The sequence below is a fragment of the Delphinapterus leucas genome, chromosome 7 (assembly GCF_059928025.1).
Source record: "Delphinapterus leucas isolate spDelLeu-1000000601 "Yukka" chromosome 7, BTC_Dleu_Yukka2, whole genome shotgun sequence".
NCBI classification, from domain to species: domain Eukaryota; kingdom Metazoa; phylum Chordata; class Mammalia; order Artiodactyla; family Monodontidae; genus Delphinapterus; species Delphinapterus leucas.
Window position 1 is genome coordinate 8682532 of NC_143135.1, and position 15227 is coordinate 8697758.

At 39.2% G+C, this 15227-nt stretch overlaps 1 protein-coding gene across 1 annotated transcript in view; it reads right to left on the minus strand.

Annotated features, from left to right (window-relative positions):
- Nucleotides 1-3846: 3846 nt before the first annotated feature.
- LOC111183837 (organic anion transporter 7) overlaps nucleotides 3847-15227 on the minus strand; it is a 32951-nt gene continuing 21570 nt past the window's right edge. Inside the window, exons 6-10 of the mRNA XM_022591699.2 lie at nucleotides 8096-8211; nucleotides 7214-7428; nucleotides 5476-5584; nucleotides 4806-5009; nucleotides 3847-3907 (exon numbers count right to left, since the gene is read on the minus strand). Of these exons, the coding sequence (XP_022447407.2) occupies nucleotides 3847-3907; nucleotides 4806-5009; nucleotides 5476-5584; nucleotides 7214-7428; nucleotides 8096-8211 (705 nt within the window). The remainder of the gene's footprint in view (nucleotides 3908-4805; nucleotides 5010-5475; nucleotides 5585-7213; nucleotides 7429-8095; nucleotides 8212-15227) is intronic.

Sequence of the window (15227 nt, forward strand, 5' to 3'; positions counted from 1 at the left end):
GCAGTCCCTCAGGAGTGTAACATTGAAGGGTGTACATCAGTTTGACCAAGGACCAGTCCAAGGAATAGATGTGTGCCTTAAGTCATACTCCTGTTGTAGCCCATCTGTCTTGCCCATAGGGATGGTATGCTTTATTTATAATTGCCATAGTTTATCTAAAATAGAACAATACATGCTATATCTAGGAAGTGAACACATTGATAAATGACAAAAAGCAGCTCTTTAGTTGAGATATCCTTGTACAAGAGTTTTCAGCTCCTATAGAACATGCTATACAGACAATGGCTTATGGTGACTAAGCCACTTAGTCTCTGTCTTGTGATCAACAGCAGCTCATGGACTCTGGAGAAAATAGATTCTGGGAAACAGGGATCAACTAATGTATCTTTGAGTTTTCTGAAAAGAAAGGTGATAGGATGGTAAAAAACAAAAACAAACAAACCCCAGCTTTACTAAATTGCATGAGTGCAATTGCAGGTCTCTAGCTTTCACACATTTCCTTTTCTCAGGTTCACTACAAGACTATATTCCACTCAGTGATGTCCTAATAACTTTGAGAATAATAAAGGGTAATAACTTAGAGAGGGTACCAATGGAAGCCTCTTTCAGCAGAGATTTCCATGCCACGTCATTACATAAATCACCTGCTGTCCTAAAAATAGCTGCACTTGCTTTATGTACTATCCTTCTTTAGGAACCGTTGACTAGATTCCATGATACTATTTCTGAATAATTAATAGAATCAGATATTATATAACGATTGTCAAAAATTATATACAGCCTCATGGTTCAAAAGGGTATGGTTGACAAGGCCTCTGTAAGTGGGTAGTCTGTGTCTATGTCCAGGAAGAAGCTCTAATATTACAATTAGGAGGCAAGATTTGCCATGTAGCATTTCCTCACTTGACTTTAAATGTCATTAGTTATCTGAATTCGGTTTTTCCTTTTATAAAAATCCTTTTAAGAAATACTACAAAATATAGAGTAAACGAAACATGTTCACTGATAATCCTGTTGCAAAACAGTGACAGATTGGAAACAATGGACCATGTTCACTGATAATCCTGTTGCAGAACAATGACAGATCGGACGTTTTTGAAGAATGACCCTGCAACTCTGTGTCAGACTGAAAGGAAAATTCCCCAACCCTCTCACCACAATTTTCTATACTTGTGCTTACTATACTTCTCCACCAAAATATACCTCACTCTACTCTCTGTATCACAGAGCATCTGCTGGGCCACAGCTGCTGGTGTAATGTCAAAGACCCATGAGGACCTGTGGGACTTTATCTGCCATGAAACAGATTTTATGGACTGGCAGCTAAGCTAGCCTTTGGGGTGATGCACAATAGATGCTGTCTAGTCTTTCTCCTGATGGGATATCGAATAATGCATTAGGAAGAAGACCAGATAAACCAATGACATTCATTATTGATAATTCCTTGGCATTCCCTTTCTCTCTTTCCCACTTTCTGCAAGTGGTAATTTCTGTGCTTCTTGATCTCTTGGAAGTCATTTGGCAGGGAAAAGGCAAAAGAAGACGTAAGACTGGAGCTTCCCTGGTGATGCAGTGGTTAAGAATCCACCTGCCAATGCAGGGGACACAGGTTCAAGCCCTGGTCCGGGAAGATCCCACATACCGTGGAACAACTAACCCCCTGAGCCACAACTACTGAAGCCCGCGCACCTAGAGCCTGAGCTCCGCAACAAGAGAAGCCACCGCAATAAGAAGCGTGTGCACCAAACGAAGAGGAGCCCCCGCTCGCTGCAACTAGAGAAAGCCCTTGCACAGCAATGAAGACCCAACGCAGCCAAAAATAAAAAAATAAATTTATTTTAAAAAGAACTGAAATTAAAAAAAAAAGACTGTAAGACTGATTGACTTGATTGTGTTTCAAAAACTAAAGCCCATGGGGTAACTAGAAGGTATGTGTGGAAGAGCTAATAAGAGAAAGAAGTTGAGTGTCTAGGAAGTCTGAGGATGGAGGAGTGCTTGTAGGTTCTGGGGGAGCAGGAACCCAGTCTTGAGCCCTGGCAACACTCTATGGAAACAGAAGACCCCTTCCCTTGTGGCTGTAAAAGGAGCTGAGCTGTCCGATGAGAAGCCTAGATTCCAACATTTCACTGTGGTGTGAATGGCAGAATTGCTGCACTTGAGTGTCTACTGGTCCAGTAGTAACCTCTTTGAACAGGTAACTGATAACCAGTGCAGCTCCTCCTTGTAACCGTATATACTCCTGGAATCTGGATAGCTCTGGTGTGGAAGTCTTGTGGAAATAATTTCCCAAAGGAACTGATTTGCAATTTTCTACCAGCCTGGAGGGAATGAGGACTTTAAAATAAACTTTCTTTGCCCATAGAAAATAAAAATGTGATGCCACGCCAGCACACAGAGTCTAACATCTGCTACATCTGTCTTCATACATTTTTTTTTCATTTCCTCTTTGTATCCAAGGCTCCTGTCATACTGCTTGGTAACTATTACATGCTGAATAAATGGTTGCTGAATCAATGAAAGATTTTTAAAGCTCTTTATAATGACACCATTCTGTTTTGTGCAGTTGTATGGTATATGTTATTTTATAACTCCACCATCAATTAACAAGTTTCCATTTACATTCTTCAGAAAAGTTGGTATTTTACTTAGCTTGTATGTCTTTAAATTTCAGTGGTTTTGTACAGTTTTTCATAAATTTATTAGTCATGGGATTTTTTTCTTTTGAAAATGATATGCTCTTGCCTTTTGACCATCTAATATTGAATTATGTATTCTTTTCATGAATATTTATTAGAATCCTACATATTAATATATAATAATTTTGAAAATTGTTAATTTGTCTTTTGCAGTTATTTTTGATAGTATCTTATAATATTTTAGAATGCTGCGTTATCCTTTTAAAACTTAGAGTACAGAAACTTACAAAGAAGAAAGTAAAATCTCATAAAGGTACACCACTAAAAGTTAACAGCTTTTATCATTTTGGTGAATATTTTTTCTAGACTTCTCCCATAAGTTTTTCGAGTTTTGTCCAATAGAGGTTTTAAATGAGTATTTAGTCAAATCTACCTATATTTAAATCGTTGGCATTTGCTTTACTTATCAGAACGTTTTCTTAATCCCAAGACTTTGTACCCACGTTTTCTATTGAATAACATGGCTTAATTGTTCCATTTGTCATTTTAACCATATGGAATATATATTTTTTTGGTTTAGAGAATGAAATCAAATTATTAGTCATTTATTTCTAAAGTTAGTTAATGATATTTATTACATAATCATTTTTTCTACCAGTGATTTGTGATGCCCAAATTATCAAATTTTAAGTGTTCTACACACCACTGTCTCATTCTGGACTTCTTTTGATTTGTAAATGCATCTGCATTTCATTACAGCGTATGCTGCCCCAAATACTTGCACCACTTTCCCTCCATAAACTTCATTTTTCTGGATCTTGTCTATAATTAATTTGTAGATATATTTGGAACTTTTTCAAATTGTCCCCAAAGTAATTATTACATCAATTACTCTGTCATTAATTAGAGCAGAATCAGTGTTTTAAATACTATTCTATCTTTCTTTCCAGAAACATGCTAGGGTTCTACAATTATACACATATTTTATTATGATCCCTTTAAAAGTATTATGACTTTCCTCAAACTTCTTATTATGAGTAGTCATAGGCATTTTATATATAGTTATTTAGAACTGCAATTGTAAATGGGGTCCATTTTTCCTTTATATCTTTTTATTTATTTGTTTTCCAAATTTTGCCAATATCTGGGAATGATCCTAATTTTTCGTGTTTATCTTGCTCTTTGATTAGCAGTTAGTTCCTGGAATCCTTTAAAACTGTGTCACTTTCATGGAAGTATCTTCCTGCTTTGCTTTTCTTGAGCCTTTTCTCCTAGAACAAATACAATGAAAACAACAAACGAACAAAATTTTAAAAACATGGAAAAACATCTACGTCCTGCATTCTTTAGAGCAAGCTGATTCTTGGTCCACGAGTTTTGATAAAAACCATGACACCTGCCCTGAGAATTTGAGTAAATTTTGTGAAGAAAAAAGCCAAGCTCCCAGGGCAGAATCTGGAGAGGCAGCTTTGACAGTTTCAGTGCTCACCCTTGGACACCATGGTATTGGCTAACGGGGTCTTTGGAAGAGGCAAGGGAAGTATATTAAAGTTTTTAAACCCTTTCAAATTCTTGATCACTTAAAAATACCAATAACTACCACCCTTTTCCTCTCTTTTCCTAACACTTTCATTCCCAGTGAAAACCAGATGGTCTGAATCTTACAGGCAACACAGTAGGACTCCTTCCTCTGAGATATATTGTCACCTGTGGAATGGGCTCTTGTCCTCTCCCTGATCTCCCTCAGAGCTTCAGCGACCAGGGCAGGTCACAGACCTACAGACACCAGCAATCTCAGGGAGGTTACTGCCCTCACTGGGCTGAGGGCTGCCAGGATCTGAGGGATGAGAATCTGGTGTCTGGATCTGTGCATGTTTGTGAAACGCTTTCAAGGGTATGTATGTCACACGAGGGCATTAATTTTGGCTTCTTCATCACTAAACCTACTGGTGCCTACTGGTGTTGGTCTGTGTGATCTAGGGAGGCTTGGGGGAGTCTGAGGTCACTGTGAGGAGGGATGAGGCTGTAGCTAAACCAAACGCACTGACCACCTGGAGCAGTCTAGGTGTAAGCCTTCTCCTGGGGATATGACCCTGCATGGTGCCTTGCCCTCCTAGCACGAACCTATATCACACAGCAACCCTAAGGGAGAGCCAGCGGTTTACTCACTCCTTTTCCACATCCTGGATGGAGTCAGGCAGAGGCTTATTCCTGGTTTCAGGAAGGAGTGGAACAACAAGGCCAGCGAGGATGGAGCAGACTCCATAGATGATCCAGGGTAGGTGGGGAGAATATACTGTTAGGATCATCAAGAGGGGAGCCAGGGCTGCCCCAATATTAGAAGCAATTCCCATGAATCCTGAGGCTGTTACCCTTGGAGTGCAAACAACAATACAAAAATAATCTGGTATAAATCCATACAAGTAATTTGTGATTTATTATTTTGCTTTGATTATGGGAGACACCTCAGCAATATTTAGACGCATGAAGGCTGATGACGTACTCTTACGTTTAAAATATGCTCTTGTTTGCTCACAAATTTTTCAAGTGCACAAGTGCATTAAGATACGTTTTCATTATTGAAAAAATACTCTTACCAACAGCACCTACCCTTTAATGGTTCAGCAGATTATGGGAGATGATACATTAAAGGGCTTAACTCATGCCTGACAAAAGTGAGATTTTAACAAAAATTTTGGCTATAATTTTTGTTATTATTAATATTATTATAATCAATGCTTTTGATAATGAATCAGATTAGTTTTCTTTCCACTATAAGTTTTGATTAGCTGGGAAAGGTCTGTTTTGACCCTGATAGAGCTTCCATGAGATGGTGTACCTGACAATGGTGGGGACTAGTTCATTTCCATGGGCAAAAGAACACATGAGAGCCATAGAAGAAACTGCTATTCCCAAAGTTGACAAAGCCACACGCAAGGTCTGTATTTCTGGAGAAGAAGACAAGTGAGACTCAGGAAATCTGAGCTGAAGAAATCACCATCCACCAAATTATAAATGAAAAAGACACAGTTGGGGAACATCCCTGGTGGTCCAGTGGCTAAGATTCCACGATCCCAACGCAGGGGTCCTGGGTTCGACCCCTGGTCAGGGAACTAGATCCCACATGCCGCAACTGAAGATCCTGCACATGGCAATGAAGGTCCCGCGTGCTGCAACTAAGACGCGGTGCAGCCAAATAATTAAGTAAGTAAATAAATATTTAAAAAGAAAAAGACAGTTGGAGACACTTGCATGTGTTAAATACCTGGTAGAGAAAGCACACAGGGGCAGAGAATGTGCACAGCCTAATAGCTGAGAAATATTACAACTTAACTAAATTAAAAACCTGAGTTATTGCATCAACTCTTCCTACATATCAGAGATTTCAGAAATTTGCCAAAGATGGAGAGGGGAACAAAAACCCAGCAAGAGTTTGCTTTCATTTACTCTGTCCAGTGTCTCCTCTGCCTTTCATGTATAACATAGGAGTATTATATGAGCAATTACTGATGGATGTAAGACTCATCAATATCCTCCAGGAGTTCAAAACCTGGGTGTTTACACAATGTTGACATGGGGCTAGTAATGCAGTAGAGAGTAATAAGAGAATGGGGCTCGGGCTTCCCTGGTGGCGCAGTGGTTGAGAGTCCGCCTGCCGATGCAGGGGACACGGGTTCGTGCCCCGGTCTGCGAAGATCCCACATGCTGCGGAGTGGCTGGGCCCATGAGCCATGGCCGCTGAGCCTGCGCTCCGCAACGGGAGAGGCCACAGCAGTGAGAGGCCCGCGTACCGCAAAACAAACAAACAAAAAATCATGAAAGCGTGACAACGTGGGAGTGAGCTCTGTTGTAAGGCAGCAAATTTGCATTGATGCTGATATTCAAGATGGGATCCTGTAAAGTGCATCACTGCCCTGGGAGCTAGCTGAAGCATGGTGACCACCTGGGTTCCCCTATGAATTACATATGGTCATTTAATTTAGTAAAATTGATTTTAAGAGAGGCTGTTAACAGCTTAATGCCTTTTTCCTACTCTCTGTACCTTCTATGCTCGAAGACAAAGGATTAAAAATACCTTAGAGTCAAGATGACACCCTGGGACCAGGGTTGCAGTTATGGCGACCTAATTCCAGACACAAGAGTGGATACATAGAATTAGGGAGTAAATTTTCACTGAAACTGTAGTAATAAGAAAGAGACCAGACAAAGGAAGTGACAGCTGTGTCCTCACATGAGATATAATTATATATAGTGACATAATACTGTCATTTACAGTTACAAGTGTGACTGGCCAAAGAGAAAGTGATCATTTGCTCTCCCAGAGAAACTGTCAGCAATAAATGTCACCAATTACCAAACACATCTCTGATATGATGAAGACAACCACATGTCTGAACTGACTTTCACTGACCTTTGCCTCTTTCTCAGCCACTTAATGACAGAATCTATCCTAAATCCTCAGATTGGTTTTGGAAAATCCTTAGAACCCTAGTCTTCACTTCCTTCTGCCTTCAGATCCTGTCTTCAAATCTCTGAGGTAAGACATTTTCTTATTTCAACCTGTGCTCTCTTCTCACCTTGAGGCGCAAATGTGATGGCCAGAATGGAGACTCCAAGGAGAAACATGAAGAGCGTCTGGCTTACTTGACGGCCCAGGTGATTCAGTGCCAAAAATGCAACATAATTGGCTGGGAGGTTGACTGCACCAAAAAGAACCTGGAACAGGAAAACATTGCTCCCTATGTACTGGAGGTGGAGAATCAGGCCAAAAAAGGACATGAAGTTTGCAAATCTGTGGTGAACAAAAATGAAAGACACTTATTATAAGGTTTAGAGCCTTTGTCTTACAAATGATGATAAATATTAGCCACGCAGCCAATGGTTGGTTTTAAAGTATAAAAACATGGTATATTTTATGGAATAATTCCTCGCAAGGTGATGATTTTAAAATTCTAAAATTGGAGCTCCTAATTATTGTTAAGTTTTGGGGGAGGGTTTGGAGTGTTTTTTGTGGAGGATGCATGATGGAGCCTTCTAGTGTTTTAGAGTTTTTTTCTATATCTTTATCTGGGTGATGGTTGCATATTTACATATGGAAATATTCATTGAGCTGTATATTTTTGTGCACTTTACTGCTTGTAATTTTACCTCCATTAAAATGGAAACAAACAAGTGAAGAAAGTTAAAGCCAATGTCTGTACCATGACTGAAGTTCTCAGTCTCAGTTTCCAGTGATGAGGTTGGTAGGGTGATATGATAAACAAAACTCGCCGTTGTATAAATAGCTCTGGGTCAGTATTTTTCATAACTCTTTGACTACTCTAAACACAGCAATTATCATTATAGCTTCCTCTGTATTTTATCTCAAATCTGTTCCCACAACATGTTGTATCCTTTGATATGGGATAGATTCATGTCTCCACTATTTTAGCATCCCTCATACATTCTGAGAAGCCCACCTCACAAAGGACAGGAGACAGATGCTCTTACGCAGGTTGGGTGTGCGGAACAAGTCAAACACAGAAGGTTTGGTCTGTGCGGCCTCCAGCTCTTCCTGCAGGATGGATCTCACAACCTTCAACAACAACAACAACAGACTGTTCAGTTGTCACACAACGGGAGGCACTGTGAGGCCCTCAACAGATGACGAGATAGATGATGTCCCTTTCCGTCTACTGGAAAATATAGCCACTGAGGATGTAATGACAGGAGTAAAAGTGGTATGACTAGAGAATTACAGAGTTAAAGGGGACTGAAGGAAATGATGTAGCAACAAAAATATTCAAACACAAGATTCGAGAGGACTACAGGGCATCAGAAAGGGAGTGTACCTTAGATACTCAGATTAGAAAGGGAATCAAATGCAGAGTTGCTTGGATTATGTTCCAAAGCTCCATTTGTGCCAGATGGGCATGAAAGACCCGAGAACTAAGCTTGGTTATCAGCTGGCTGTCCTGTGCAGAGAAACTGTTTATCTCAGGAAAAAGAACATTTCCTGAGAATCTTTATTTTGGTTCTTTTCTCAGTCACTTTGGGGGAAATCCTGGCATGTCGTGCCTCCATGAATGAGATGCCTAGAATTAAAACTGAGGATGAAATTAGGAGAGATCTTGGTATAGAATGATTTAAACCCAGAGTTGGTTATAATCTGGAGTTACTTAATAGCCCTGCAACATGCCAGGTATATACCTTGAGGAAGGTAATTAAATATTTCTAAAACTCAATTTACTTGTCATTTAAAAGAAGAACAGGTAGAAGAATCAGAGTAGGAGGAGAAGAGGTGGAGAAAAATAATGGCATTTCCCTCACAAGGATTTCCTGGTCCATACATGAGGCTAAAAATATGCATAAGGAATTATATCCAGCATACCTCAGATACTTACTTATTAGTTATTCAAACAGTATAGTCTTAATTCTTATCCCACCTCTACAAATGAAAACGTACCATGAAGTCCACTGGAATAATTCCATGAGGAATTCAGAGAAATGAAAGGCCACCCTAACTGAGGACCTACACATGCAAGAATGTCCTTTCATTTAAAGAACAAGCCCAAATAGTGAAATATTGGACTTAACACTTTTAGAAGAGAGGAGTCAGGATTGCATCTAACACCAGAATCCCATGACCACAGGCCATGGTCATGGATGATAATGTAAGAATGTGCTCAAATAATACTTTAAACTTGGGCCAGATGAGGGATGCAATGCCTGCAAGACTAGCCTTAAATTACATCCAATATCAAAGTTAAAGTTTGGGATATGGTGTGGTTATTTTACACTGGCCGTTCATTTTTGGTGAGCAAGCAGAGACGTGAATAGTGTTAGCAGATGTATTTGGGGGGCGATGCCAGATCACTTACAGGAGCTCAAGGAGTTCCTCCTACCTGGTAAAATCCTTATTCAGGGGAAAAGAGGCCCGTATTCAAATGGGAGCCTGCTGTATCTTCACTTTTTAAAAGGTACTTTTCTCTCTGATCTTCACTTCATTTTCTTGCTTAAAAAATGCTTTGTACCACTCATAACACTATCCTGGGGTAAAAAGCATGAAACAGCCCTCGTCTGAACCCTTGCCCAGTGGCGTTCTGGAATCAGTGTGTAAAAATTCACAAAAGCCCTTTGTTAAATTTTTAGATAGTTTGTAAAGCAGTTGCCATCTTGGTGGTGGCACGAAACTCACTGTGGTGGTAATAGTCACACCACGGAAATTGATAATTGCCACAAATCTGAGATCTATGCTTCTTTTCCTCTTGCAATGTTAAGTGTTAAACATTTACCAGCACACCCTGGTTTGACCCCTCTGTAAGTCATTTGGACTGCTCTCAACTGCAAATTTAATCATCTCTCTGCCTGGTTTAAACCTGGATAGTTCTACCTTAACCTGTAAGACCCATTTCAGATATAACTACTTCCAAGATGCATTCATTGCCCACATATCTGCGTTCAGATTATATATTCCTCCTTGACAGTCACATTCCACCCTTGCTTTAATTCAAAGAGACTTTATCAAGCCCATTTTACTTGTTGAGTGTGATCTTTATGAAGATAGAAACTGTAGACTTTTCCCCTCTGCGACTGTCACAGGATCTGTCATCAAGTAGTCCTGAAATAAATTTGGAAGGGAAAGAGGAAGACAAAAAGAAAGAGGGACGACAGGGAGGGTGGAAGAAACTGGCTGAAGGTGGAATGCATTTAGAAGCTGAAAGACTTGAAATTCAAGAACCAATATAGGTATAAAACATGGATCGGGAGAGCTTTGAGAAGATGTTTGTCAATGAGATCAGAAATGGAGAAAATGGACATTTATTTCTTCAAAATTACAATTTATGATATTTAGAAAGAAACGTCTCTTAATGTAGAATAGTTGGGAAAACTCTGAAGTTGTATGTAAGAGAAACCTGCGGAGGATTCAGGGGAGGAATTTGTGTTGGTCTCTCATAGTTGCCATGTCACTTACCATCACATAAGTGTGCCATCATTGAGTTTGTGAGAATCGAGTTTCAACTGAATACTTTTTAATGGTTTGACTGGACAGTGCACCTTGGGATCCTTTAAGAAAATGTATTTCTTATACAGCCTGAAGTGTATTTCAGGCTGGGCTACTGTGGAGCATGAGTTCTTGTGTTTCTACTGGGTCTGAAACAATTAGGACAATAGAAAAGAAGACTGAAAAAGACTGTAGATGTCACACAGGAATAGGAGGAGGAAATTGGACAGAGCAGAGGTGAGAGGAGAGTATCAGAATTTGGAATGTACAGAGTTTAGAACAGGAAGGAAGGTAGATAAGACCACAATTGCATTGAAATACCAGAACCAGTAGAATGAAATGAGCAGGGGAGGAGGACAATTTATTAAAAGATAAAGAAAGAAAAGATGGAAAAATGAATCTGCCAAAGGATGACTGAAATAAGAATTGACCAAAAAGAAGTTGCCTGAGAAACACTGGTGGCTTAGGGTAGGGGCACTTTCTTCATAATCTTCATGTTTCCAAGAAGAAAGACTTTGAAAGAGTAATACTACAGACCACTTTATACCTACCCTCACTGCCCCTTGGAGGACTGAGGTATTTGACTGGTAAATTAGGAGAATGCAATGGATATGCTTCAGTGACCCAGAATGCCTTTAGAATGAAAATTCATTCAGATTTGCTGCCTGGGTCACACCTTATATTTAGCAATGCAGGCTCTGCATCTGTGGAAAAACCTGGCACTTGTGAATAAGTTCAGTTGTGGGTTGAAGTGTTAGCAAACTTATTGTTGCTTGAAATTTAGACACTTCCTCTATTTCAGTTTTCACTGTAGTGAAAAACATAAGTTTTTGTTGTCATCTTTCTGAGCACATTAACTATCCCTCAGTTGGGTGTGATTTAGGCAGAGGAAACGTTTATCATTTACTGGACTCCAAGACAGCCAAAACTGGATTAATCAATGGATTGTTATTGATATGAAGGGGAACAGCTTTAAGTAAGAAGGATTGTCTGGAGTGAACGTGTTTGGCAATCTGTCAGATGGAGGTTAAACATGACTAAGACCACAAATTTCTGAATAATCTTTACAAAATTTAAAAAATGAAATTAAGGCAATTTTGGGTACTCATTCATGCATAGGATCCAGTTCCTAAACCAAATTTCATTTGTTCCTCTTGTACAATGTTGTCTTTCTTCTTCTTGGCACTGAGGTGATTGTCATTTGCCATTTACCCTGATAATGCATTGTTCCTTTCTTTCTTCCAGCTCGTAACACTTATTTTTTGTTATTTACCTGGCAAATAACTTTCCTGTAAGATTTAAGCTTTAATTCTTTGGATTGGGCCAACCTGGTAGACAAAATACTAGGTGCGGGCTTGGAACTAAAGATACTTCCAAGATGTTAGTTGGCCCAAAATAATTTGCTATAAGTCAGGTATATATTGATACAGTCTCAGAGTGCCATAGAGCTCCACCTAAATTTCAAAATTTCTTTAAAAAAAGGACTATGCTGGGGCTTCCCTGGTGGCACAGTGGTTGAGAATCCACCTGCCAATGCAGGGGACATGGGTTCGAGCCCTGATCTGGGAAGATCTCACATGCCGTGGAGCAACTAGGCCCGTGAGCCACAACTACTGAGCCTGCGCCTCTGGAGCCTGTGCTCTGCAACAAGACAGGCCGCGATAGTGAGAGGCCCGTGCACCACGATGAAGAGTGGCCCCCGCTTGCCGCAACTAGAGAAAGCCCTCCCACAGAAATGAAGACCCAACACAGCCAAAAATAAATAACTAAATAAATATTTACAAAAAAAAAAAAAAGGACTATGCCAATGGCTCTTTATCATCTCAGGGCCTCTCAGGGCCACTGCCTCTGTGTAATAACCCCAGGCACCATGCCACCCTTCTCAGGACCCCAACAACATGTCTGCCTGTGGATCCCATCACCAGACCTGCCTTTGGCCCATGACCAGCAGCAGGCCCATCCAGGGACCCTGAAATGAAACTTGCTTACCAACAACAGCACCTGTGGACTCTGGCATCTAGCCTGTCCACAGACAATGGCACCAGGCCTGGCCACAGACCCCAGAACAAGTTCTGCCTCTCCATGGACACTAGCAGTGGACCCTCCCACCTGCAGACCCTGGCTGAAGGCACAGCCATATGTGGACCGAGGCAGTAGGACCACTATTGAACCCTGCTAACTGGCCCACCTGTAGTCTCTGCCAAGTGGCCTGCCCAGAATTTCCAGGGACTGGTGAAGAGCTTCCCTGCCAAAGCCAGACTGTAAAGACTGGAAGAAATAACTGCTTTTTCATATGCACAAACACCAATACAAGGCTGCAAGGATCACAAAGAATCAGGAAAACATGACATCACCAAAAGAACAAAATAAAGCACTAGTAACCAGTTCTTAAGAAGTGTAGATCTACAGACTGCCTACAAATATTTGACAATAATCATAAAGAAGCTAGTGAGCTGCAAGAGAACCCAGAAAGACAACAAAATGAAACAAGGAAAACAACATAAAGAATATAAGGAGTTCAACAAAGAGACAGAAACCATAAAAGAGTACCAAACAGAAATTCTGGAGCTGAAGCATATAATAAATGAACTAAAAAATTCAATTAAGAGCTTCAACAGCATATTTGATCAAACAAAATAAAGGACCTATGAACTCAAAGACAGGCCATTTGAAATTACATAGTCAGAGGAACAGAAAGAAAACAGAATGGAAAAGAGTGAAGACAGCCTAAGGAACTTATGGAACAATATAAAAAAATCAATATACACATTATAGGAGTCACATAAGAAGAGAGAGAGAAAGGACCAGAAAACTCATTTAAAGAAATAATGGATGAAAACTTCCCTTCTCTGGGGAGAGTGGTGGATATTCAGATTCATGAAGCACAAAGGACTCCCAGTAGGTAGACCCTAAAGAGGTCTACATGGAAACATATTATAACTAAATACTCAAAAGTGAAATATAAAGAGAGAATTTTGAAAGCAGCAAGAGAAAAGTGACTCACCACACTTAACAAAACTCCTATAAGACCATCAGTGGATTTCTCAGCAGAAATTCTGTAGGAAAGGAAAGAGTGGAATAATATATTCAAAGTACTGAGAGAAAAACCTGCCAACCAAGAATGGAGTACCCAGCAAAAATGTCCTTTAAAGATGAGGAAGATAAAAACTTTCCCAGAGAAAAACTGAGGGAATTTGTCACTAATAGACGTGCCTTACAGGAAGGGCTGAAGGAAGTTGAAACGAAAAAGATACTAAACAGCAACACGAAAGCATATGAAAGTAAAAATCTCTATGGTTAAAGTAAATATAAGACAAATACAGAATAATCTAATACCGTAATGGTGGCATGTAAATTTCTTTAACACTAGTATAAAAATTAAAAGACAAAACTGTTAAGAATAACTAGAACCACAAAAATTATTAATAGATACATGATTTGAGAGAAGTGAATTCTGGCATTAATAACATCAAACGTGTTTAGGGAAAGTAAAAGTATAGTTTTTGCTCATAATAGAATTTAAGTTGTTATCAGCTTAAAATAGACTGTTATAGCTATAAGAAGTTTTATGCAAGTCTCATGGAAACAACAAAGAGAAAACCTACAGTAGATATACAAAATAAAAACAGAAAAGAATCAAAGTATTGTATATCACTATAAAAAATCAAATCACCAGGGAAGATAGCAATAGAAGAGAGGAAAAAAGAACAATAAAACAGAGAGAAAACAATTTATCAATTGTAAGTACTTACCTATCAATAATTACTTTAAATGTAAATGGATTAAGCTCATCCATCAAAAGATATAGGGTGGCTGAATGAATTTTTTAAAAAAAGATCCAATTTTATGCTATCTGTAAGACAGTCACTTTAGATTTAAAAACACAGTAGACATAAAGTGAACAGATTAAAAAAAGACATTCCATGCAAATGATAACCAAAACAGAGCAGGGATAGTCAACTTGTATACATAAAATAGACTTTAATCAAATACTGTCACAAGAGACAAAGAAGGTAAATTATAATGATAAAAGGATCACTGCAACACAAAGATATGACATATAACCCACAAAGATTGAATCAAGAAGAAACAGAAAGCCTCAATAGGCCAATAACTAATAAAGAGTATGTGGCAATAATTTAAAAAATTCCAGAAACAAAAGCCTAACACCATAGGGCTTTTCAGGTGAATTCTACCAAACATTTGAAGATTAATTAATTAGATATTAATTAATACCAATCCTCTCAAACTCTTCCAAAAAAATAGAAGACAGGGGCAGTTCTAAACTCATTTTGTCAGACCAATATGATCCTGATACCAAAGTGAGACAAAGATACCATAAGAAAAGAAAAGAAAAGAAAAATGCAGGCCAATATTCCTGAAGAACATAGTTGAAAAAATCATCAAGGTATTAGCAAACCAAATTCAACAGCATATTGAAAGGATCGTGCACCATTACCCAGTGGGCTTTATTCCTGGGATGCAAGGATGGCTCAATATAAGCAAGTCAATGCGATACACCAAATTAACAGAATGAAGGCTAAATATCATGTGATTACCTCAATAAATGCAGAAAACACATTTGACAAAATTCAATGCACTTCTAT